Here is a 27,257-nt window from a genome sequence, read left to right as displayed (position 1 = left end):
CTGGAAGGGATCCAAACGGTCCGCATCCTGCAGGTGTGCCTGGAGTTGTTCAGCAACCACCTGCTCAATCACCTTGCCCAAGAATGGAAGATTTGAGACTGGGCAATAGTTGGTCATATTGGCTGGGTCTAAATATATATATATATTTAAGTAGTAGCTTAATAACCACCTATTTCAATGGGTCTGGGAAGGCTCCCTCACAGAGAAAAGCATTCACCACCCCGTGAAGCCCATCGCCCAGCCCTTCCTGGTTCACTTTCATGATCCAGGATGGGCAAGGATCAAGGAGACAGGTGGTCGGTTTCACACGTCTAAGCAGCCTGTCCACATATTTGGAGGTAACAGATTGCAATAGATCCCACGCAACTTGACTAGACAGGACTCTAGCACTCTCCCGCCCCGGCCCTGCTCCCACAGTGGAGTCTACCTCTCCAAATCTGAGCGACTTTATCTGCAAAAAACTTTGCAAAATCATTGCAGCAGATCTTGGGAGTCCTTACCAGGCCCCAATGGCAAAGGTGGTTCTGTAAGATTGCTATCGCCACTTGGTCCGATTCAGAATGAGTTTTCTGCCACCAGCGCTCTAGGCGTCTCAGTGATTGTTTCATCACCCTCAGCTCCAGGGAAAACCATGGAGCTGTCCAGGCTCCATGCAATCGGAGAGGATGCTTCAGAGCCAGACAATTGATAGCCCTGGTTAACTCCGCATTCCAGCCGGCCACCAGCTAAAAGGCCATCAACATGGGAGAAAACATCCCCTACCACTCTCTGGAAACCATTTGGATCCATTAAGTGATGGGGGAGGACAATCCGAATTGGTCCTACCTCCCTGCAGAGGGGAAGAGATGCAGAGAAGTCCAATTGCACCAGGAAGTGATCTGACCATGGCACTTCTTTTGTTTCGCTTTTACTTAGTGTCAGATCACCCACATCCATAGAGGTGAACACCAGGTCAAAGGCATGTCCGTGACCATGAGTTGGGCCAAACTCATTCAGGGACAGCCCCATGGAGGCCATGCTTTCCACAAAGTCCCGAGCGGCCCCTTGTAAGGTTGTGTTGGCACTGATGTTAAAATCCCTTAGGACAACCAAACTAGATGTCTCCATGGGAACATCTGCCATGACTTGAAGCAGCTCAAACAGGCAGTCCTTGGTGCAGCGGGGAGGTTGGTACACCCAAAGGAATCCTGTACTGCCCCTATTGCCCAACTTCCAGAACATGCACTCAAAAAACTGGGTCTTCCCAATAGGAGGCCTAGTGTAAGCTAGTGACTTCCTAAAAATAACTGCAACCACCACTCCCCACCCACATGACCTGGGTGGCTGTGCTTAAGAGAAACCTGGTGGACAAGCAGCGGCAAGAACAGGCCCATCTGCTTCATCCAACCAAGTGTCTGTCACATATGCCAGGTCAAGTCCTCCATCCACAATCAAGTCATGGATGACAGCCGTCATGTGAATCATTGACCTGGCATTGCACAGCAGCACCTTAAGGTCGTGTTCCAGTGTCCTTCTGGTCAAGACCAGACCCGGAGACAGGGATAGTCCTCAAACAATGACTAAGCCTGCCTCCTCAGTAATGACATGGTCTAGTCTTAGTTTAGCTCTTCCTCCTGCCCGTGATCACTGAGATCGGGTGTCCCAGTGCATCCACACATACACACACCCCGTGGAACTTGCCCCAGCCATTCTGTTGGCTGGGGCCCCTAGGCAGCCCTGACCCTCTCCCCTTCAGATCAGAACACAAACCATACAACAAACCAATAGAACAGTAGAAACAAACAAACAAAGAAAACAACACACCAAACAAACAACCAATAATAATAATTTACAATCATGCTAAAATTAAACCATTCCCCAGCCCCAACAAAATGTCCATCCCACCCCCCAACAAAAACAAAAAAACAAAAACAAAATTCAAAACACCACAGACTATTTGAAACACCTAAAAACATTTAAATAATTACTTAATAACGTTAACACAGGAGGGCTGGCCCTCGTCCTTGTCTCACCCCCAAAGACAGGCAGGCTTTATAATGCTGCCTCAGCTGCTGGACCACACCCAGCTGGGGCAGCAGCTGTTCCCACTTTGCCTGCCTGCCCAAGGACCTCGTCCCTGCAGTAGTCTTTGCCGTTCTCTTTGCTTCTGTAGCAGCAGCAGCAGCAGTCTCTGGGTGGGGGAAGATGGCAGTCCTCACCGAGGGGATATTCCTAGGGCATTGCCTTTAAGAGAAGAGTCATCCCTGGAAGTTATTTTCAGTGCTAAGCCTTCACCCAAGTCCACGTGAAGTGAATATGTCTGTGAATGCATTTCCCCCTTACTACTAGGTCTCCGCTCCTATACTTTTGTTCAACAGCAGAGCATGTGGTTTCTGGAAAAGGCAACCTCAACACTCTCACCTCAATGGGAGGCTTGCAAATCCCTCTCATACTCCAAGAAGCTGTAGGCCCTGGTGGTTGTCAACTTTTCTCCTCAGAGCTCCAGAGAAGCGGACACGGAGCAATGGATCCAAACTACAAGAAAGAAGATTCCACCTAAACATTAGGAAGAACTTCCTGACAGTAAGAGCTGTTCGACAGTGGAATTTGCTGCCAAGGAGTGTGGTGGAGTCCCCTACTTTGGAGGTCTTTAAGCAGAGGCTTGACAACCATATGTCAGGAGTGCTCTGATGGTGTTTCCTGCTTGGCAGGGGGTTGGACTTGATGGCCCTTGTGGTCTCTTCCAACTCTATGATTCTATGATTCTATGATTCTATGATCCTGATACGTATATTAGAATGAGTGGTGGTCCATGGTCATTCAAGGAGCTTCAAGGCTGAGTGTGGATTTGGACCGTGATCTTTCTGCTCTAAATCCAACACTCTGGTGAACCACTGATCCATCCCATTGTTTGACTGGAAAATCTGTGAGAGAATGTTGTTGACATTCATAAGAGCGTAAGTAGCGCCTGACTGGATCAGATCAAGTCCAGTCCCTCAGGGTCCAATCATATGCCTATGGGAAGTTCACAAGCAGGACATGAACTCCCTCCCCCATCCCTCTTTCCCTGTGGCTTGAGGTCAGAGGCAGGTACAGCTGTCAGGACTAGTATCCACTGGTAGCCATCTCCACCATATTTTGTCCAATTCCCTTTAAGGCCAGACTTGGTGGAGGGGAGGTCAGTTTACTATGCACTCTGTGAAGAGGTACTTTCTTTTTCTCTGAATCTCCCACCATTCCACTTAATTAGGTCCTAGTGTTATGAGGGAGAAAAATATGGACTCTTCGTGCACTTTCCCCAAGCCATGCACCATCCTATACATTTCTATCATGTCCCCACTTCCTCACCTTCATTCTAAACAATAAAGCCCCCCCCCAGCCCTTTTCCTTATGATGGAGTTGCTCCAGCTCCCTGATAATTTTGGTTGCCTTTTGCTGTGCTGAAATGTCATTTGAACATTTTATATCTTTCTCCATTATCAAAACCCATTGTTTGATGCTAGGTAATTATGGGTATCATTCAACCAAAGCAAAAAAATAAAAAATTTGAAAACAATCTGATTTCAATGACCAAGTTAAACATACACTTAATTCACCTACAGTTGATACAAGTTGGACTTTAAAGGTGCTTAGTTTTGGATGGATCATGCTATATATTCTTGTTTCACATTTTAGGATAGTGATCAATGAATCTCTTGTTGCCCCCAGATCATAAATCAGTAGGGCAGGATCAAAAACCAGACTCTCACAATGTTTGTAGTATTGTATCATGGCCTATTGTGTCTGATAACCAAATGATTATATAGTTCAAGTGATTCCACACCATTTCCATCAAATACACAATTCTTTAACTTCTGAATCATAGTCTATATTTGAGAAATGTCAAGATCTGGACAGGTAACCAAATTAACTTGGCAACTCATGACTTAATTAAAATTGTTGATATGTGTGCTTGGTATGGGGAAAATGCAACTGTATCATTTGATTATACCAGTAATTTAATAAATTGCTAGGAATACCAATAAAAACATGCTCATAAAATCAAACATATTTCCCATTTATACTTTACTCGTTTTTTATGGAGAATCAGATATATTTAACAAACATAATTTATGCTTGGCACCCATTCAACCAGCACATGGTTGTTAAAACATGTTATACGGGTGAAATTTGGAATAAAAGTAGTATTGGTTCTAGATAATTGCACACAAATAAATATGGTGAGAATCCCTTTCCCTTGCTGAGATAAAAGTTTTGCTTTTGCCCATTTTATGATTCTACAGCACTGACCACTACAGAAACACCCAAAATAGAACACCACTCTGACAGTAGGTTTAGAGATGTTTACTTTTATATCTGAACAAAGTTTGTCAGTTTAAAGAAATAGCATTCATGTTACACAGTTAGTCTCTATTTACAGTTATCATTTTATTTAATATTGTGTTAAGCTTGGTTAAACTATTTTATTTTATACACTGAAGCTAATCTATCCTGGGTACAATCTAGTACCTTGTTAACCACATGCTTCTTTCCCTTGAAATCAGTGAGATTTAGAAGTGCTTCCAGCTTTGCCCGGATTCTAACCAGGGATAATGCTAGGTAATTTTAGACCCCTAAATAGTTTTACAGCCCCACCTATTTAGATACATTCCTGGTATGTTAGATAAAAAACTAAAACAGATTGCCAAACCTGATTTAAAAAATGAACTCTGAGCATGTGCAGTTCACATTTTAACTCAATTCACTATCCTGTACAGAATCACATTTGCTTAAGAATATGTTTTGCTGTAGAAAAGGGGGAAAATAAATTAATAACAAATTATAAAATAATAAAATGAGCAGCTGCAACTATGCCAAGATAGCCAACCCCGGCAGTTTTTTGTGGCTCTAGGGCCCTAGATTTCACTCTTCAGAACCAGCACAACCACCACCTGAACCAGGAATCATGGTTAGTTTCCTGCTGTACACTTTCCTATAACATTTTATGTCTCTCTGATCTCTTTTACATCTTTGGTGCAGTTAATTTATGAAGAAACAGCAGAAAAAAGCTCAAGGATCTACACAGCCATGTCTGTGGCTCTGGTGATGTAAACTCTAGCATGCAGTATATGTAAAAGCCATACAGCCTTTATTTGTTTCCATAAATATTACAGCTACAGTCCTATGCATTCTTTACATAGGAGCAAATCCCATTGCAATCCAAGTAAAAATAGTTAGGCTCTAACCTACAGCTACTTTTTAGTCAAGATAATCATAATACTAATGCTTAAGAGTTGTATCTCCTTCTGGGATCCCACAAGTTACTATTAACTGGGGAAAGTGATCAGTAGAGAGGCTTTTATAAAAAAGAAGAAGAGAGAAGATCAGTTTTGCCAAAAGCCTATCTTTGTGGAAGCATTTGGTGGAAATTTTTTATTTCCACATTAAAATTGAGTGTTGTCTATTTTAAGTAGCTCTGAGCTGGTCATTTCCAAAAGCTTCTTTAAACATCTAAACATTATTTTTTACTCGGCAGATAATGTTTTAGAGTACAAGTTGGTTTGCTGAGAGCTAACCTATCTTCCTGTCATTAAGAAATTTATATTGTTAGTTGTGTGCGCAGTTTCACTATTTTATTTATTTTTTTGCCTTTGGTTGGGATGGCCTAAATCATAAGCTAGCAAAAGCCACAACCCAGTTCCTCCCAGTATAAGAAACCAACAACAGGCGTTACTGCTTCCTCAGTCTTTTACGTTCTAGGTGGGAAACGTCGCCCGTTCACTGCCGAGTCCGACCTGGGCTGCTTTTGGTGGGGGTCCAGGACTCGGAGCGGCGCTTTCGGTGGCTGCTTTTGGTTTCAATGCAGCTCCGCCACCATCGGCCCCTCGGCCGGCAGCGCCATGGCCTCCCCCCCCCCCGGACACAAGCTTTGTCTGCTTAAAATGCCCCCGGGAGACAGGGGGGGTGTTGGGGGGACACGAAAGAAGAAACCCAAGCGAGCCCCGTGTTCTGCTCAGAGACACTTCCTCGGGAGAAGGAGCCGAGGGCTGCTTGGCAGGTCTTGGCCGGGCGCGCCCTCCTCTCGCCGGCCGCCGGGCAGCTCGCGGGCAGAAGCAGCATTGAGCCAAGGGCGAGCTCTCTGCGCGGGGCGTCGGGCGTTTTGAAGACAAACCCAATTTGCTTCCACTTGGGTGCAAAAGACAGCAAGCCAAACCAGCTGTTTCTTTTTGAAGTAAGGGCATCATGAACTCCTTGGAGGGCGCAGGAGGCGGCGCTGGGTGTCGGGGGGGGGGGTCCTTAGCAAGGGCTTTTCGGGTCTGCACTTTGGTGAATAGCAAAGTGGTTGCGCAGAAATGTCTATAATGTAAAGTATTCACTGGGAGGACCGTGCCCCCCCCAGCGCAGCTCTTGTTTTTGCCCTCAGCCCTTGTCCGGGGGGGGGGGCCTTTGGCGCTTCCGCAGCAGCCGCAGCCCGAGGACCCCCCCCCCCTCTTTCTGCGGCGGCGGCGGCCAAGGCGCACGTTGCGCTGCTTGTTTTGAAGGCGGCTGGAGCCGGAGGACGCGCCGCGCCGCCACGTGCTGCCGCCTCCCGTCCGCGTCGGGGCGGCTCGGGCTCCGTCTCTGCGCGCGCGCGCGCCTGGATCAGCGCCGCCAAACCGGGTCATTGGAAACCCCGCTTTGCCGCGCGCCCCTCCCCGCCGTTTCAGGAGCCCCAAAGCAGCCCCCGACTTCACAGGGCGAGTCTCCCTGGGACGCCCCCGCGGAGGTGTCTCTTCAGCAACAAAAACTCTGACAAAGTCTGAAGTTTTATCTGCCCCCCCCCCGCGCGCCACTTGTTTGTGAAGGCGCTCGAGCCCCCCCCCCCCTGCGCCCCGGCTCATCCTGCCGGGAGTCGGAAGCTGGAAGTCGAGGAAGCCTCGCTCCCTCCCTCTGCAGTCGCTGCCCGACGCCGGATTCTTTTGCCTGCCGCGTCTCCGCACCCGGAGAGCGCGCGGCTTCCGCGGGCCGAGCGAGGACGCCCCCCCCCCCGCCTCCCCCGCGGCAGAAGCGACAAAACAAGCAGCAGTAACCGGGAAACGCGAGCAGCTCTGGCATCTTGAGTCTGATCCGGCCGGAGGGGGGCCGGCGGGGGAAGACCTCCCGGGAGGGGAGCGAGCCTGTCCCGCCGAGCTGCCCCCCCCCGCCCCGGGCGCGCTGGGCGATCCACTCGCCGGCCGACAGCTCCTTCCCCTCCTCGCCGAGAGACCCCGATCACACCCCCCTGCCCGCCCCCACCCCGCCAAGGAAGAAATAAAGCGGCAGCGGCGGGCGCGGGGGGGGGGACGGGGACGGACACGAACGTGTAGCAATCGCCGAAGAGGCGGGCGCCAGAGGTGGCCGAGCGAGCAGAGAGACTTGGAGCGCCGCGAGGAAGCGAGAGACTCGCCGCCGCCACTGCCGGGAGCCTCGGCGCTCGGAGCGCAGCCCGGGGACCCCCTGCCCCGCCCCGCCGCCGCCGCGCCAGGGTCTCCCCGGCGGCAGCACAGCAGCCCTTCTCCGCCCTCGCCACCGCCCGGCTTCCCCCGTCCCCTCCCGCCTCGCTGGCCCCGGCCGGCTCTCCTCCCGCGCTGCTCCGTCCCAGTCCCGCTCCGACGCCGCCTCGACGGACCAGCGCCCCCTCCCCGAGCCCCCTGCCAAACGCGCTAACTTGTGGCTGTTGTGATGCGTATTCCCGTAGATCCCAGCACCAGCCGGAGGTTCAGCCCGCCTTCCAGCAGCCTGCAGCCCGGCAAGATGAGCGACGTGAGCCCCGTGGTGGTGGCGGCGGCCGCCCAGCAGCAGCACCCGCAGCAGCAGCACCCGCAGCAGCACCAGGAGGCGGCGGCGGCGGTGCCCCGGCTGCGCCCGCACGACAACCGCACCATGGTGGAGATCATCGCCGACCACCCGGCCGAGCTGGTGCGCACCGACAGCCCCAACTTCCTGTGCTCCGTGCTGCCCTCGCACTGGCGCTGCAACAAGACGCTCCCGGTGGCGTTCAAGGTAAGAGCAGCCGGCGAGACGCCCTCGCCCGCCCCGGCCCCCGGCCCCGCTGCCCGGCCCGGCCGCGCTCCTCCTCAGGTGCTGCTTTCACCTGGCGGAGCTGCTCCCTTCGGACCGAGAGCAGCCGCGTGGCCCCCGTGAGCGCCCGGGGAAGCCCTCCTGGCCCCGCGGGGTAGAAAGCGAAACCTCGACGGGGCGCGCGGAGGTCGGCCCTGCCGGGGTCTCGGCCCCTCCGCCCGGGCGCGCCCCGCTCCCCGCCCTGGCTCTCTTCTGGTCCCCTGTCCCAGCTCCTCGCCGGCGGCAGCCTTCCCGTCCCTCAACTTCCCTGCCTCTTTCGCTGCTCCGCGACCTTTACCACAAGCAGCTTCCCTGAACTACAAGCCACACACGCTTTGCCTCTCCACAAACCTGGAGCAGCCGACTCACAACTCCCATATATCCATATGGATGTGGCTACTTAGTATAGATCCATACCTATCCCACAAAAAGGAGCCCTCTATTCCCTATGGTTAACCCTCAAGGGGATTTTATAGGGGTGTTGGATAACTCTAACAATAATGGCTCTGTCCCAAACTTATTTGTTTATGAATAAACCTGACTGAAGTCAGTGGGCACTCACTTTTTCACCATATTTAGAATCCCTGTTGATATTTTTGTCAGTTCTCCATGAACAATCAACCCCCTCTGGTCACTTCACTCTTAGCCATAGCAGTCCACTGCTACTTGCAAGAGCATTCCCCAATAACATAGACTCTCCTTATTGCGCGACACCTTAAACCCCACAGATGACAAAGCATCTCAGACTGTAAGAGACAATACAGCAACTCCCCACTTTAGTAAAATATCCCTAGCCATACAAAGTTATCTTCCAAATCTCTCAGCTAATAACCAGCTTAACCACAAACGTTGGTTGCATCTAATTGATGATCAGGGTCAATTATACCCTCAAAAACATCAGGCAGGGTCTTTTGGGGGGACATTTGAGCTACCCTTTTCAGAATGAAAGAAAGTGGTGGTTTAGCCCCCCCCCCATGTTTCCTTTAATATGTTTCAAACTTCCAGTACTAGACATCTTTCCCTTACTTACAGCTTCTAAAGCTATTTCAACTGATATATATATATATACACCGATAGAAATTGGGTGTTTGCGTTATGCTGTTACTTTTGATGCACTAGATTAAAAAAAAAAGAATTTAACAGAACTTCTTGTGGGAAGTTTCTTTTTGCAGTTGTGGGAAGTTTCTTTTTGCAGTTGAGTATATCAGTCCAAAGTATAAGATTTAAAGTTCTGTTTGGAAATTGTCAAAACGTGCATACTTCATATAGGGAATTACCATATTTTTTGCTCTATAAGACGCACTTTTCCCCTCCTAAAAAGTAAGGGGAAATGTGTGTGCGTCTTATGGAGTGAATGCAGACTGCGCAGCTATCGCTGAAGCCAGAAGAGCAGGAGGGATCAGTGCGCACCGATCCCTCTTGCTCTCCTGGATTCAGGGATAGCCCCGCAAAGCCTCCTGAGCGAAGAGGGAGAAGCGCTCCCTCTTCGCTGAAGAGGTTTTGCATTTCTTTCTTGTTTCTTGTTTTCCTCCTCTAAAAACTAGGTGTGTCTTTTGGTTGGGTGCGTCTTATAGAGCGAAAAATACGGTATCTTGATTCACTGAGAAACAAGGATAAAAGGGCCTTGAAAGAGTGACAGAAAGGATGGGCTATGGGTTAGCGTCTAGAGATGGGGAAATGGGGGAGCCGGGCACTTCCTTTTTCCTGTGGGAGATGGTGCTGGACTCCTGCTGGATGAATTAGGAAGTGTTTGCCCAGAAGATGCTGGATTTGCCAGGAGAAACAGAGGCTGTATTATGAGACGGTTCACACATCAGTTAAGTACCACCCAGATCTAAATCAGGAATGTTTTTAATTTTCTGCTAACATGCTCACACCCTTCTCACTTTAGGAAAGGTAGAGTGTTTTCCCCTTCCACTTTGATTTCTTGTGCATACTTTACAGTACTCAGTTATATTTGCAAAAATTTTACTCATTTTTTCCACAGTGGGACATCCCAAGGCATTTATTGTCCCAGCAGTGGATAACTTAAAAAATCTAAAAGTGGCACATAGGGATCAGGTATATGTACAGGGAATGTAAATTGAATCAATCCAACCATTTCCTCAGGACCAAGCCCTTTCCCTTAGCGTTTGTCAATAGCCATACACTTAACCCTCAGTTGAAAATCGTGCACAGACAGAAGGATGCATAAATCCAGAATGCAGCAGCTAGGCTGGTGACTGGGGGCGGCCGCTGGGACCATATAACACCGGTCCTGAGAGATCTGCTTTGGCTCCCAGAATGTTTCCGAGCTCAATTCAAAGTGTTGGTGCTGACCTTTAAAGCCCTAAACGGCCTCGGTCCTGTGTACCTGAAGGAGCGTCTCCACTCCCATCGTTCAGCCTGGACACTGAGGTCCAGCGCCGAGGGCCTTCTGGTGGTTCCCTCACTGCAAGAAGTGAGGTTACAGGGAACCAGGCAGAGGGCCTTCTCGGTAGTGGCACCTGCCCTGTAGAACGCCCTCCCATCAGATGTCAAGGAAATAAATGACTATCTGACTTTTAGAAGACATCTGAAAGCAGCCCTGTTTAGGGAAGTTTTTAATGTTTGATGTTTTATCACATTTTTAATGTTCTGTTGGGAGCCGCCCAGAGTGGGCGGGGTATAAATAAATAAATAAATAAATAAATAAATAATGATTCTCCAGAGAATGGACTGTACATTTCACAAAGTGCAGGAAATGGTGCTGTGTTTGTAAATGGAAAACAAGACATTATTAAAGCTGTGGAGAAATTTGACAAGGTAAATTCAGTCTGCTGGATTCCCCTCCTCTAACAAACAATGACTTTTTCAGCTGTAGGTTTCTTGGAAATCCAGTAGTTTCAGTTTTGATGATGGCTGTAATAATATGCCATGCATTCTACTGTTGTTGAATAGCTTTAGTGTTTAGTAAAGTTCTATACTTTGTTCAAAATTCAATGGACAAACAAACAGTCCATGGAATTTTGGATTCCTCCAGGTAACCTGTTTTTACTGGACACTTGTTACAAGGTGATTGAAAAAGTTATTGAAGGTTGCTTCCCCACCCCTTTTTGGAGGGTAGCAGAATCCAGTTATTTGAACTCGCCAGCAGCCTACTATGCAATCTGCAATCTGCAATCTTTCTTCATAAACTGCGAGAGATCTGTGCCTCAGATGTGATTATTATTGTTCTCTGTCTTGGCTCTACATGATGCAGCTTGCAGATAGCAAGTTGCGATAGAGCCTTGGAAAAGTAGACTTTCTCTCAGGGAGTCCTTTTTTCTCTTGTACATCTGCCAACATTCTCAAGAACCGTGTCAGTTCTTCTTAATACTTTTCATTCGCAGAGAGCGCTGATAGGAAAGGGTGAAGTTTTTATTGTACTTTTGATCAGTGTTAAATTACCCTGATGTTGGGTTTGTAATGCACAGAGGCAAGCATTATATTCCATTGCAATTAATATATGCTTGTCTGCTTAGTTCTGAAGTGTTTTGAAGGTAGCCTCCAAAAGAAATCTTGAAATGCATGCGCACAGGCAATATGTGTGAAGAATATATCCGTTAGACAAATAGGACAGGTTTTTGTTGTTGTTTTAAAAACCCATAAATCACATGTCTGCCCATGGTCAGGTATTCATACTTGCACCAGTTAACTTGGGTGACTCAATTCAGTGCTGACTGCATAAAGATGCTACTGTGGTTTGTGCCTTATATATATGCAATAGATACCTTCCTGTTGCAACATCCAGATGCCCTCCAGATATTTTGGGCTGCAGTTCCCATCACCTCCTGCCAGCATAGCCAATGATCAGGGATGATGGGAGCTGTAGACCAAAAGGCCTGGAGGGCACCATGTGGGTGGAAGGCTGGTATAAACAACCAGGGCTGAGGTGTCAAATATACTGACCTGTGCCCTGAACATTTTCCTGATCTTTGTATAGCATGCAGATAGAGCTTTCACTTGTATAATGTGACAGAGCAGTGTACTTTGTTTATAGCATGGTGTGGCACTAGAGGTAAATGAGGGCACATGGTGTTGGTTGAGGTGGACTTTGGTAATAGGGTGCCCTAAACAAGAACAAAATTTGGTGCCCCACCTTAATACTTCTTATTTTCACAATAGTTCCTGTTGGTGCCTTGAGTAGGCACCTGTATAAATATAGGTTTTTAAATATATACTGTATTGGCCCGAATATAAGCCACACTTTCCCCCCAAATTCCGACCGTGAAGTGCGGCTTAAATTCGTGACCTTACAAAAAATGGCTTTTACAATATCGCTGCTGGAACAGACATACGGTAAAACAGAATGGGTGTGAGTGCCTGCCAAATTTTAAGGGAGCGGCTTATTTGTGGGCGCAGCTTATATATATACACAGTGCGTTTTTCTAAAAAAAATGTTTGTACAAAAGTACAAAGAACATGCATTACCTCGTATTACACAGTTCACAGCTCAGAGTAAGTTCCACACTGGCATGAGGTTGTGTGCACTAACACCCTCCCTCCTACTTCCAACTCCTACTTCACACATTAAACGCTCACTTCTGTCTGAGACTCAGGAAACACCGGGACAGAAAATGAGGCTGCCATCAGGGGTAGCAATGGAACTGACGATTCTCCATACTAGAGAAGAAACAATTTTCAAATTTTCTTTTAGTTTCTTCTCTCGTTAGCTGTTTAGGGGTATGTGTCTTGCTGCGTCCCGTCCCCCCCCAGTGTGTGTGTGTGTGTGTGTGTGTGTGTGTGTGTATAATTTTGCCTCCCCACCCCCCCGGCTTGGCTCCCTGGGGAGAAGAACCTCCCATACTGCCCTAAATCTGGTGCTGGGGGGGTGTGTGTGAGAGGTCAGGCAGGGAGAGAGAACCTGGTAAATGCTTTTCCTAGATGCCACTGATAAAAGCCTCTCAAGTGATTTGTAGGAAGATTGTGCTGAAACCTCCAATATATATTTACAAATGTGTTTAGTATATAAGCTCATTGCATATCATTCCTAATTTATCTTCTGAGGAAAAAACACCTGTTGAAAATTGCATAGAAAGATACACAATGTACAGAATGACGTACATTCATTTTTGTAAAGTATTTTGGTTTTAATTGTAGAAACTGAAATTGCATACAGTTCTGCTGTAGCATCTGCGTCATCTGAGTATTTCAAATTTGTCACTAATTTAAAAGTAATCTTATATATTTAGAATGCCTAATAAAAATACACATTGACCTAAGAATTACATTGACCAGATCAAAGTGTTTATATATAGCATTTGCTTTGAAAGGGCTTAAACTTGCTGCTGAAATTTGGAGCCGTATCTCATCACAGCTCAGGTGAAGTAGATGAAGTCCATTATAAGCTGAGGCCACCTCTTTCCATCAGATTCCCATGGCATGACTCATTCTGTATGGTGGGACTGGACCCATTTAACCCACTGGTAATGTTTTATTGTATCTTGTATGGTCACTAACTGAGCATTCACAAATAGGAGAGAGAGGGAGTGTGTGTGTATGTGTGAGAGAGAGGTCTACCAAGTCAGTGGGACTATATGAAAGTAAGTGGTTGAAGGATTTGTAGTCAGAATTATTAGAAAATTGTGTCTAATCTTTTTGCCGACTCTGAAAACAGTAATACTAGCAAAATGTTTTTAAGATAGCAACAGCAGCAAAAAAATACATTTAGGTGGGTATAGCTATTCAGTAGCACTGCAGAAGTTAAAGGTCAGCATTTCCACCTAACCCCCAGTTTTCAGAGTTTATAACTCAGCTGGTTTAAGTAGCTTCAAGCTGAAATTTGGTGTACAAATTGTAGGCACACATGCATTTCTAAATCGAACAAAGCATAGTGTAGGCATGTTGCTCTTTTTAAAGCTACAGGGAGGTGCTACACTTTAAAGAAAAATATTAAATGTACTTTCGGCCATAGCTAGGCAAGAAGTTATTTTTAATACAGAAGATTTTAGGGTAATTAAATTTGATTATGGATGCTATTTTTATAGAAATGTATTCCAGTATTACAAATAGTAATAGCCTTAAAAGAGTTTTTGAAGGATTTATTCTTGTTCTAGTCCAAATAATCTTTTTATGATATTTTTTATTTATATGGTATTGCTTCCCAGTGACATGACACCCTACTTTCAGTTAGCTTTTTTTAATTTTTTTAAAAATAATTTTTATTCATTTTCCAAACAATTTTATACAGTCAACAAATATTTTAACACTCATTGTTCAATTTTTGACTTCCCTCAGTTTCTCTGTCAATCTTTCGTAATTCGAAACATAATATTGCCTTTTAGAACTCCTTTTCCTCTTACTCTCTTTTTTGCACTATTTCTTACTATCTCACAGAGTCTCTTCAAAACCAACAAGCGTTGTCTGTACATCACATATGTTTTTCAGATATTCTGTAAATCTCCCCCAGTCCTCGATAAACTTTTGGTCTTTCTGATATCGAATCTTCCCAGTCATTTTATCCAATTCTGCATATTCAGTCAATTTCCTTCTCCATTCTTCCACTGTTGGAATTTCTTCCTGCTTCCATCTTTGGGCCAGAAGTATCCTTGCAGCAGTCACTGCGTATTGAAACAGTTTACAGTCTCTCTTATTAATTTCATTTCCTACCATTCCTAATAGGAAGGCCTCTGGTTTTTTAACAAACGTCTATTTCAACATCTTTTTCAATTCATTGTACAGTGGTGCCTCGCAAGACAAAATTAATCCGTTCCGCGAGTCTCTTCGTCTAGCGGTTTTTTCGTCTTGTGAAGCAACCCTATTAGCGGCTTAGCGGATTAGCGCTATTAGCGGTTTAGCGGCTATTAAAGGCTTAGCGGCTATTAAAGGCTTAGCGAATTAGCAGCTAAAAGGCTATTAGCGGCTTAGCGGCTTAGAAAAAGGGGAGGGGAAGCGGAAAAAAATCGGAACACTCGCAAGACGTTTTTGTCTTGCAAAGCAAGCCCATAGGGAAAATCGTCTTGCGAAGCAGCTCCAAAATGGAAAACCCTTTCGTCTAGCGGGTTTTCCGTCTTGCGAGGCATTCGTCTTGCGGGGCACCACTGTATATCATTTCTCAGAAGCCTTTCACCCTTTTACACTCCCACCACATATGATAGAAAGTACCTTCTTTTTCTTTACATTTCCAACACTTGCTGCATATTTTGTACATTTTAGCCAGTTTAACTGGCGTTATATACCATCTGTAAACCATTTTCATTACATTTTCTTTCAACGCAGTACATGCCGTAAATTTTAACCTTTCATTCCATAATTTCATCCAGTCATCATACTGTATATTATAACCAAAATAGCTTTTATTAAACAATAATTTGAAAGTTTTAAGAAGCTTGTTCATTTTGTCATAGACTTTCTCCTGAGCCATTTGCATGGAAAAAACACAACTACTTATGACATGGCATCTTTGGAAATTAGATAATTAGAAAATATGGATTTCAATGGTGCATTCTAGGCGCATTCGAAAATGGAAGCAATTATTTCCGGGTTTTGGGCGTTCAGGTTCCGAAACGTTCAGCTCTTGTGACGCTTGAAAACTGAGGTTCTACTGTATTGTGAGTCACTCAGAACATATACTTCATTGGGCGACCATACAAATATAGTTAACAGTAATAGTAAATCCAGTTTTTCATCCTGGTTCATTCTACCCTGTTTTATAAGACCAAATCATGTTTGAGGTAGGCAGTGCATTACAATCATCACTGAAGAAAGCACCACACTCCAAGAGTTCAGAGATATCAGTGGAGGCATGCTGGTGTCTGAGCTAAGGACAAAGTCTAGCTGTCCAGTGGCCTTGTCTTGTGGGGAACAGTGGGGGGGACGGGGACAGCTCAGTCCAGATTCAAATGTGCCACAAGTAGAAAGTGAACCAAATGTGCAGGTAAATGGGTAGCTCTAACTGACAAAAGCACAAGCTACACAACAATTCAAGTAGATTAATACACATATGTGCACATTTCAACATTTATAGAACATTGGTCCCAAGCGAGGTGTCGGTGACTGAGCGAAGCCGGGCGCCTCGTAGCGTAAGCAGCATGCGCTGGGTGGGCCTCTCCTCGGCCCTACGCCAATCCCAGGTGCGCAGGAGGGCAGAGCCGGCTGGCTGCCTGAGTGCCTCACTGGCTCACTCTCCCCCAAACCCGCCGCTGCACTCCGACTGATGGGCGGGCTCTTCCCCAGACTCCAACTCTCGGGCCCCGGACTCTCGGCCTGGCGCCGCTGAGAACCCAGCGCCCGGGTTCCCTGCACCCCTAGTGCCTATGGTTAAGACAGCCCTGTGTGTGATCTTCCATGTAGATTAAAGCCCCAGGACTTGCCATGGAGGTTAAGGCTAGCCATGGCTGCTGTACTAATCAGGATGGCTGTGCCCTTCCTTTGGTATCTGCAGTGATATGCTGGGTTTAGCAAGTAGGAGAGTTCATGCCCCACTTGTGGGTTCCTGTAGACACCCGGATGGCCACTGTGAGAACAGAATGCTGGCCAATAATGCTTAGTTTGATCCAGTAGGCTCTTTTTATGTTGTTTAGAAATTATCCATGGCATTTACTTTCATTGCTAGCAAACTACAACCAGAGAACAGACAATTCTGTTCCTTCCATGCAAGAATCACTCCTCTTCCTTCCTTCAACAAATCTTCACACAATCAAGGTCCTTTTTATGACTTTCTTGTTCCAGGCAATCTCTTTTTGGTTGTTTTCATAATGGCTTAATTTGACTCAGCCAAGGAATTTGTTTTCAGTACAAGAACTGAGTCCAGAAATATCAGAAGAAAAGTACCTGTGGACATATGTCCAATGCCTCTCCCTTGCCACTGACTAACTGCAGGCTCCTCCTTTCAAACACACTTCAAGTTTAGGAAGTGCTTGCCTTTGAACACATGCTTTGGCGTGATTTTCATTATGCATTCTTGGCTTGCCTTTTCGTGTGTGTGTGTGTGTGTGTGTAAGACACACACATAATACATGCACACATAAAGCTTTATAGGACCAAACCAGGACTTTGAATTGAGCCTGGAAACTGATTAGTAGCCAGTGCAGTGAGGCCAGAATCTGTATAGCATGCACAGACCCTCTGGTCCCAGTCAATAACCAGGCTGCTGAATTCTGCACTCGCTGTAGTTTCCAAATTGTCTTCAGACGCAGCCCCATGTATAATGCATTGCAGTAATCTAACCTACAGGTTACCGGAGAACAGAAAAGAAGCTGGACTCTCAGTGTTGAGATGGGGTTGCAGCTGGGCCACCAGCCAAAGCTGATGCAAAGCAGTCTGTGCCACTGAGTCTCCTTATGGCTCCGGTGACAGAAATGGATCCCAAAGTTCCCCAAGCTGTGCAGCTGCTCCTTTAAGGGGAGGGCAGCCCCTTCCAGAACATGTTCTAGGGCGTAGGAGATGGTGAATTTCCTCGCTTAAGGCTTCCTTCTGTTCATGCCAGCACTGGATGCATCTCTCAAATTTCCTGTAACAATATAAAATGATAAAAGAACAAGAAAAAAAACAGAAATAAGTTCCATAATATATGTTACAAAAACTTCTTCAATTTATTACATAAAAGCAAGACAACAATTAATATAATCTGGAAATAATTTTAATTACATAAAATAATCTGAACAATTACATAAACATTCGAATGTGCACAATCGAGACCTGCGGCAGAACGTTGTGGTATGGAAGACTCTCATTCAGCCAGACCCTTTCCCAGGATGTGCCATTCCATCTACCCCATTTTTCAGCCCTCCCCCCAAGAATCAATTGGCATTCCCTGCCCACTGAGCAGGCTCAGATCCCATTAGCCTGTTGGGGGGGGAGTCCCTCCTTAGGATTTCCCCTCCCAAATCTTTTTTGTAATGCAGCAGACCTATGCGTCTCCTCCCAGTCAGCAGGCTCCTCCTCCTCGTTCATAGATGCTGCCATTTGGAGCATTCTCCTCTGAAGTTCTGAAACAGACTATAAGAGTTAAATGCTGATGATAACTCAACAAGCACACTGGGCCACAGTGAGGAAATTGCTGTCCTGGACTCCTTTGGGAGGAAGGAAATATATAAATTTAATAATTAAATAAATGCAGTCAGTTTGCTCCTGTTGCTGTTCTGGTACTGGGAGATAAGGCACGGCTTGCCTAAGCACTACGTGCAAAGCTAGGCTCCAAACAAACGACGATGTAACCAGGGGTTGTTCTTTGCTTCCTGCTTGTGGTTTGAATGGGGGAGACAAACCCTCCATGTAGCACCAAGCCAAGCCATGGCTTAGCTCCAGGTCGCACGACTGCAACTTTGTAGCTGTGCCCTAGCACGCTTGTTTGGCCATTGCTACTGTCCCAGGCCATGGTGGTTTGCAAGGTGACACCTTTAGCACAGGGGCCCTGCAGGCTGCTTTGGCTTTAGAAACACTGGACCTTGATTGCACCCTTGCAACTTCATTCACCACTTAGATTCAGGCTGCCTGACTGTGATTATTTCTTATTTCAATAATGGGCACAATCCTTCTGGAACTTTCCTGCATACAAACTCCAGTGTAAAGAGAAACTGTAAGCGGATTGTGTCTTCAGTTTCTATTCTGGCAAATAAACATTCAGACTAATGACTGATTTGACATATTGGTTGATACAGGCGCACTGATTCCCTCTATGCCGAATGTGGATTTCTTTCATGTTAATTATTTTTTGCCTCAACTGAGTTGATTCTAGGATATTTAATATTGAATCCATTTATGCCAATGCGAGTTTTGCCTTGGAATCATGGATTCTCAGAGGTGTGTGGTGTGGCTAAAACACAGACACGGGCACGAATAAAGTGAACTCAAAGCAGAATTGAAAACAAATTCACCTCCAGATACATTTATAGGTTAATATTCACTACTGGAGCCATCTGGGTTTTTGCTTCTCAGTGCACTTTGCAATGATATTGTAGTCTGCTTTTAATCAGCTACTAGGGATGGGGGAATCTGCATATTTCTAGAGTGTTAAAAAGTATTCATTGGAGATCAGAATTATTTAATCATGTGATAAGAGTATTGTCATGGACTTGTTGGATGAAGAGGAGCGGTGGGAGGAGCCAGCTTGGGACCCACCAAAGGAAGAAGGCTCAGAGCCGGGGTGGTGGGATGTTGATGAGTGGTCAGAGGTGGAAGAGGGAGAAGGCTGGGAGGAGGTGTTGGAAGCTGAAGAAGTAACGGGTTTAGTGAGCTGGGAGAGTCTGTGGCAGAGAAAAGTCCAGAATCAGAGGCTGAAGCTGAAGCAGGTGGGTTGGAGGAGGGAGGCCAAGAGGCAGAGATGAATCAGGCCAGATGAAGAGTCACAGGTGTCCCCCCCTCCTGCTGCAGCCAGCTCCCCTCCCCTCTTGTCTCCCAGAACTAGAAGAGGGCTGAAGTGGGTGGAGGAGAGGTAGGCTGCACACAGACATAGTTTCTGATTGCTTGGAAAAGGCCCTGCAGAGGAGGGGACTTAGACAGTTGTGGGGAGGTGGGGACTTTCAGTCTCAGCAACTGATTCATGGGGTCAGACCTGCTGGGGATGAGCTGCTGTGCTCATTAGGCCTGACACTCAGCCAAATAGTAAATATTAAATATTACAGTAAATATTAGGATTTAATTAGAACTTGTATGTTATAACTGGGATATGTTGTAAGACAATCTCAATGCATATTAGAAGGGGATTATGTAACGGGATTGAGTTGTTTAATTAGTGTTTATGTGTACAGACTGTGTGCCAGACTCCTGAGAATGTAATCAAGATCCATGTGTATTGGAATGTGTGGACCTCCTTCTGAGCATCAGCGCCTAGCATGTGAAGAGCGCCAAAAGAACTGACCATTAGAAGGCAAATGAATAAAAGAGGCTTAATTTATAGGAACAGCAGGGTTAGGAGAGATGCCTTGGCCTTGAGTGCAGCACTGCTGTGGGGGGAAAGCCCCTCATGAGATGACCGTGTTGCAAGATTTGGACTCCACGTAAACTCAAGTGTAAATGAGTGAATAAATCATATTTCTTAAAGCTACAACAATCCCCACCACGTCATTTGAACCCATTAACTGGTCCTTGTCTCTTGAAGTCCTTGTCTCATGAACACTGGAAATTAAAAGTGGCTCATTGTCTAAGTGCTAGCATTTCAGATATTTGAATATGGCTATTTCAATTGCCTCTTAATAATCTTTTCTCCAGACTGAAGATACCAAACTTCTTAAACCTTTAATAATAATAATAATAATAATAATTTATTATTTATACCCCGCCCATCTGGCTGGGCCTCCCCAGCCACTCTGGGCGGCTTCCATAAAAACCAAAAATACAATAAAATATCACACGTTAAAAACTTCCCTGAACAGGGCTGCCTTAAGATGTCTCCTGAATGTCAGGTAGTTGTTTATCGCCTTGACATCTGCTGGAAGGGTGTTCCACAGGGCGGGCGCCACTACCGAGAAGGCCCTCTGCCTGGTTCCCTGTAGCTTTGCTTCTCGCAATGAGGGAACCGCCAGAAGGCCCTCGGCGCTGGACCTCAGCGTCCGGGCAGAATGATGGGGGTGGAGACGCTCCTTCAGGTATACTGGACCGAGGCCGTTTAGGGCTTTAAAGGTCAGCACCAACACTTTGAATTGTGCTCGGAAACGTACTGGGAGCCATAGGACTTATTTTCTAGGGCCCTTGCCACCTTGCTTGCCTTACTTTGGGCACATTCCAGTCTGTCAGTGTCCTTTCTTAAACTGGACACAGTCTTCTTGTTGAAGTCTGACCAAAGGAGAATGAAGTGGCATCCTCACTCGGTCTCTGTTGATGCAGCTTAGAAGTGCATTGCACCTTTTTTGCTGCTGCATTGCGCTGCGGACTCATGTGTAGCTTGTGGTCTACTAAAAGCCCCAGATCTTTTTCACATGCACTGCTTTTGAGCCAGGAGTCGCCCATTCTATTTTTGGATCTGAATCTTCCTGCCTAAATACAGAGCTTTTCATTTATATCTGTTGAAATTCATTTTGCTCTGGCCCAGTTCAAAATCATGTCAAAATCCTTTTTTGTCCTGTTTCTTCTTTTTTCCGATATATTTGCTATCCTGCGCATGGTGTCATCTGAAAATTTGATTAGCATCCCCTCCATTCCATCATCCAAATTATTTATAAAGATGCTTACCATTACCAGGTCTGGGACAGGTCTGTGGCACCTCACCTGTTACTTCTCTCCTGGTTGATGTGAACCGGTGGCTAACATACCTGGAATAGTTTGCCAACCAGCTAAGAATGCACTTATGAATGGTCCATATTTTACCAGCTTGTCATCAAGACTACCATTGTGGACCTTGCTGAAAGCCTTCCTGAAGTTAAAATGTCTAGAGCATTTCCCTGAAGGCTAATAACTCTGTCAAAGGAAGGCAAACAGGTCGATCTGGCATGACATGCTGGTTCTTAGTGATCAGTCCCCGTCCCCGTCCCCCATGCACATGGATGGACTGGTTAATTATCTGTTCTAGAACTTTTCCAGGTTGGTCCTGCTGCTGCCAAGGCAACTCTGTTGGCCCTGTTTCTGACCATCCATGCATTGGAGGGATCTGTAATTGGGAGTGCAGGACGCATGTGGGCTTCCTCCACCTTGATGTGGATGCCAGATTCCACATGTTGAAGGGAGTCTACATGTATAGAGCTTGCTTCCCACTATAGACATTGACCCTCAGCACAAGGAAGGGGGCCTCACACACCCCAGTGAGAGATAACGCTGGTATTTGTGATTACTCTTTGCACGATTTGCATGTCCCAATTCATCTCAAAATTCATAGGTGGGTTTGAGATTGAAGCCACATAACTCTATTGTGTCTTTATCGCCATAGGTGGTGGCTTTAGGAGAAGTCCCTGATGGCACAGTGGTCACAGTCATGGCTGGGAATGATGAAAATTATTCTGCAGAGCTGAGGAATGCGTCTGCCGTAATGAAGAATCAAGTGGCACGCTTTAATGACCTGAGATTCGTTGGCAGAAGCGGAAGAGGTACATCATTTTATTATTATGCATTTATTCTATCAACAAATATAAAGCCCCAATTTGAAAATGTTTCCACACAAAAATACTGATTATTTTATAAACAAATCATGCCCAGCCTTTCATTTGTAAGATAAATGCTGGTTTGCAAAATTCTGTATTTATTCAGACTACGTTGCCATTCTAGGGTACAAAGCACACATGCCCCACCCAAACTACTTGTTTTTATGATATCTGAATTTTGGAAAGAAATATTTCAAAATAGTTCTAATTTTGTTGGTACCAACAAATGGGTGGTAGTACAGAAGCATGAAGGGACACGGGTGGCGCTGTGGGTTAAACCACAGAGCCTAGGACTTGCTGATCCGAAGGTCGGCGGTTCGAATCCCTGCGACGGGGTGAGCTCCCATTGCTCGGTCCGAGCTCCTGCCAACCTAGCAGTTCGAAAGCACATCAAAGTGCAAGTAGATAAATAGGCAGCACTTCGACGGGAAGGTAAATGGTGTTTCCGTGCGCTGCTCTGGTTCCCCAGAAGCAGCTTAGTGGCCACATGAACCGGAAGCTGTACGCCGGCTCCCTTGGCCAGTAAAGCGAGATGAGCGCCACAACCCCAGAGTCGGCCACGACTGGACCTAATGGTCAGGGGTCCCTTTACCTTTACCTTTACAGAAGCATGAAGGAATTTCTGTTGTGGAATAGAGGCAAATGAAGTTCACTTTAATGGTATTGAGAAAAAGAATATGTTTCATCTTAGCTGTGCAGCCAAGTCCTCAGCATATTTACCTGAGTTCTCTCTCAAGGAAGCATCAAAGGATTCTGAGATTCTAGTCTTTATTGTGAAGCAGCTGCCCGGGCTCTTGCAGGAAGCATTTTAATATGATGTGGCCTAGTGTCAGGATTAGGTTGGATGTTTGTAAATGAAGCCCCCTAGTTCAAAAACAACAAGGCTTTAGCAATCCAAACCAAAATCCACTTGAATTTTAATTTCACCTGTAAATAAGCCTGGACCATTCCCACCCTTTCTTCTTTCTCTACAATATGTCTTCCAGCAGCAGTGATGGGGAGGCCTGCCCCAAAGCCTTGCCAGCAAAAGGTTCCTAGCATAAAGAGACTTGGGAAATACAATTTGCTGTGACTTTGAGCTCCTTTGCGAAAGGCCCAGAAGCACAGATAAACTACAGTTCCCAGGGAACCTCCTGCTGGCCATGCTTTCATGCCTAATAAAGAGCCAGGTAACAGCTCTCCTTACTGTGCTCTCTCTACTCCATTGCTAGTAATGGGAGTTTTAGGCCAAAGGAAGGGAGAAGGGGCACCTATCAGAGAGGGAGAGCACCTGCATGGAAAGCTGGACATGCTGACGGGGTGGCATCCTAAACAGCATCCTACAGACAAAAATAGGGACACAATTGTTCTCATTCCAGAGACATCACCTGTCACCATGACATGATGCTGAAACCTCTAACGTCAGCAGCCACTGTGTATGGAACAGCAGGCTGTGTGCTGTGTGTTGTTGCATTGAAGAGTGTGCATTGTCTTGTATGTGTGCCTAAAAGCAAGATGGGTCTCTCCCTTCTGAGAGATTTAATTGCTAGGGACCTGGGAAGGAGGCTGAACTTTGAATATCAACTATACATATTAACAAAAAACCAAAAAACAAGGCAACTCCAAAAGCTAAAATTAGAGATAGTGATTTTCCAAGGCCAGGAAATGGGGGATGTTCAGCTACAAAAGGACAGTTGAAGACAAGGGTGCCAACTTGAATAAAATATTGGGGAGGCCCAGGTAAGCCCTGCCCCACATAGTCGACCACAAGGTGTGCAGCACACACCCCATTTAAATGGCAATGTCCATCAACTTTGGGGGCTGCCTGACTCCTCAAATATTGTATGGGGGGGCAAAGCGTCCTTGGCCCCTAGGAGTTGGCTCCTATGGTCGAAAATGGAATGTCCCAAATTTTCTGAAATTTTAGGTCACCTCTCAGAAAAATGCATGAGTTTCCTCCAAGCCCATTCCAAACTGAGGTGGGGAGATTTTGCTTATCTCTAAAATTATGTTATTTTTATTTAGCATTGGGTCTGTCTGATCCAGTGCTTACTGAGACTGAAAAGCTGTTGTAGGTTTCAATAAACTTTGGATCAGGTTCCATACATAGTACAGTTGCTAAATTAGTGAGAATCAAGTATTGTTTACTTTAGAATGGAAATGAATATGACTTTCTAGTTCCCAGAAGATTCAGCTCTGAAGTTTCCTCTGCCCTTTAAAGATCTCTCTGTAATATGAAATTTAGTCTCCAGTCGTAAAAACTTTTTATAGCAATAGAAAGACTGAAGAGAATTTCCACTGAAAATCCCTGTAACTGCTTCAAAATTGAAATTAGTGACTAAATAGATGTTTGAAACAATGCTGATTTACATTTTTTTAAAATACAGAAATCCCCAAAGCAAAATGAGTTTGCTAGCTATATGAGGTTTAAGTAGGTCAAAATATATTAATTTGTTCAATATTTTGTCAGTTGTAGCACAAGCAACAACTTACGCCGCAATAAATCTTTGGCATCCTGATGTGATGCTAGCCGGGCACAGCTGGGTTGCTCCATCCCATTTCTCTCTCAGGCAGGAAAAACCGAAAAACCTTTTTCCAGACTTGGATTCTTGCTTGTTCTGCTGTTACCCAAGAAGTCTCAGCATGGGAAAGAAGGGTTTGACAGCAGACACGTTCTGATTTTTACTCTGGGAGATAGCAGCATGTGGTATTCTTGTGCCTTCCTTAAAGCAGCAGTGAAGGATGATTTTTTAAAAAAGCAAATGAGCTTCATTTGCATCTCCCAAATTAGTACACAGATCAGAACATAGAATCATAGAATTATAGAACATATGTAGTATTCTTTGGATTGTGAATTCCTCCTAATTTTGTGATATAGTTCTTGGCTCAAAAGTATACCAAAATGTGTAAAGAATGAATATTTTAGGATAAACTATGTTTAGAAATACATTCATTGAGATGAAATAAGCATTAAATTTTTAATTACTTAGATAAGTGGAGAAGTCCACATATACTGGTGCTGCAATGGATTGGATCTGACTTGCAAATGAGTCCATGCAAAATTGACCTGGCTGGGCAAAGACTGACCCTTCCCTCCCCTCTAGCCAGGCAAGCCTGCTGCTTCAGCCCAGGGGTTGGGGTCCTTTGGCCACCTTGGCCCAGCACTCTCGCTCTGTGGGGCCCTACAGGAACCACATTTAAAAACAAAACAAGTTGTGCAAAAATAGGAACCAGGCTTTTCTGAGGCATGTAATTAACATAAATGCAAATCTGTGAGAGGAGCCAGAATCACTGTTCTGGCCAATCAGAGGGGTCATTGTTACTATCTTAACCATTTGTGAACCACCCTGAGACCTGAGGGTATAGGGCGGTATATAAATTCAATAAATAATTTTTTTTTAAAAAAATGGTAAAAGTTATTTAGCAAGGGCTGTTCCCAGTGAATGGTTTTTATTTTAGGAATGTGGCCAATCATGTAATCTTTTAAATCTATTTCAATGCTATATAATAAAGAACACTTCTATTGCACGGATAATTTGATAAAAAATATTTTTTCCCTTTCTTATTTTAATGTATTGTTTTAAAATTCTGTTTTGTCTTTATGTTGGTTGATTGAGTTTGAAGGTTTTTTGGCATCTATTTCAAGATAGCCTGCAACAGAAGTACAGTAGTTACAGCACAAGACTGGTGCTGGAAAAGAACAGAAATCTGATGTAGCCCTTGTCTGCTCCAAAACTCATTTGAAACCTATGATATACATTTATTAAACAGTAGGAAATGAAGTGAGTATATAAAAAAATCACAGTGAGTCTCCCTCACTCTTACCTCCCATGGATGAGAAGCTTTCTGTGATCAATGAGTAAAATTTACGAAAAGTGATAGTGTATTTTACAAACTCTCAACATATTTATTTAAGAAACTTCAAAGGATAACAAAGGGTATGTGCAAAGTTTTACTATATTGGCTTTCCAAGTTTTGGCTACTTTCCCAAATAGCAATTTTTATATTAAAAAAAGAAAGAAAGAAAGGGGGGGGGAGAGAGAGACAGACTTAACTGCTTGCAGACTTTTCACGCATGGAAGATGAAGAAAGTTTCTTTTGATGAAGTGTAATTATGTCCAAACAGAGCTGACCCCTCCTCCTATATTTCTTATGATCTTAACGGAAGAAAGTAGGGTTTTTCCTTTGAAGCAGCCGGGATTTGGTAGAGGATCTGAAATGCTAGCTCCATTCTGCTGCCAGAGGCATGATGGAGAAATTGGTCCAGACTTGTCTCTCAGACACAGAGCAGAGAGCACGAAAGAAAAAGTTATCATTAATGATGGATTTTTATAGCACTGCTTAAAATAGAAGGAAAGGAAACAGTAGTAGTAAACAGGAGCTCATGTGCTATAAACATAGCAAGAATGTTCTGGGCTAAGGAGACGTTTCTATTTATTGGAGCAGGGCAGGTAACAATATGAAACACATGTATAATATGAAAATGAAAATAAGGCAAAATAAAACATGAGCTAGAACTTCACACGCAGTTGAAAACATTGCCCTGGCAACCAAAGATCAGACTAACTCGAAAGCTTTGCAATACTTCCAGAAAAGGACCAGGCACGTGCAAGCATCCAAGGGTAGTGCGTTCTGCAGCCTTTGGGCAGCGCCAAAGACTCCGTCCACAGACTCTTCAGCTTCATTATCTAGTTAGGGAGGTCTGCCCAACTGTTCCCTACTCCAGCTTCCTGTTGCCACTACATCTTTGTCTCAGCCGCTTGATGTGGCCCCCTGGGTGCTGCAGTGGAGGCAAGGAGTGAAAGAAAGTGGGTAGGGATGGGGAGAGGCAGATTGCATGTGCCGCTCATCTTTTTACCAGGTGACTCAGTCCAGGAGCAGTGGTGAGTTGCAAATGGCCACGTCAGTCGAACCATGCCTTATATGGAACAGCTTAAGGAGCTGGGTCTGTTTAGCCTGGAAAAGAGGAGACTGAGTGGCTATATGATCGGCCTCTTCAAATATCTGAAGGGCTGTCACATGGGAAAGGGAGCAAGCTTGTTTTCTCCTGCTCTGGAGGGTAGGACTCGAACCCATGGCTTCAAGGTTCCTGACTAAACACCAGGAAGAACGTTCTGACAGTAAGAGCTGTTAGACAGTGGAACAGTCTCCCTTGGGAGGTGGTGGACTCTCCTTCCTTGGAGGTTTTTAAGCAGAGGTTGGATTGCCACCTGCCATGGATGCTTTAGC

At 45.4% G+C, this 27,257-nt stretch overlaps 1 protein-coding gene across 10 annotated transcripts in view; it reads left to right on the top strand.

Annotated features, from left to right (window-relative positions):
- Positions 1-27,257, top strand: part of RUNX2 (RUNX family transcription factor 2) — a gene marked incomplete at its 5' end in the record, with an annotated part of 229,073 nt that overhangs the window by 68,220 nt on the left and 133,596 nt on the right. For 9 of the 10 annotated variants that reach the window (XM_083495180.1, XM_083495182.1, XM_083495177.1 and 6 more), the window contains 2 exons: positions 7,676-7,980; positions 21,839-21,995. In XM_083495180.1, the coding sequence (XP_083351306.1) occupies positions 7,676-7,980; positions 21,839-21,995 (462 nt within the window). Of the gene's footprint in view, positions 1-7,659; positions 7,981-21,838; positions 21,996-27,257 lie in introns of those variants that run through there. The other variant, XM_083495178.1, reaches the window with a different exon arrangement.

Source organism: Podarcis liolepis (assembly GCF_965112155.1).
Source record: "Podarcis liolepis genome assembly, chromosome: 3".
Taxonomy (NCBI): domain Eukaryota; kingdom Metazoa; phylum Chordata; class Lepidosauria; order Squamata; family Lacertidae; genus Podarcis; species Podarcis liolepis.
This window is presented reverse-complemented; position numbering and strand designations above follow the sequence as displayed.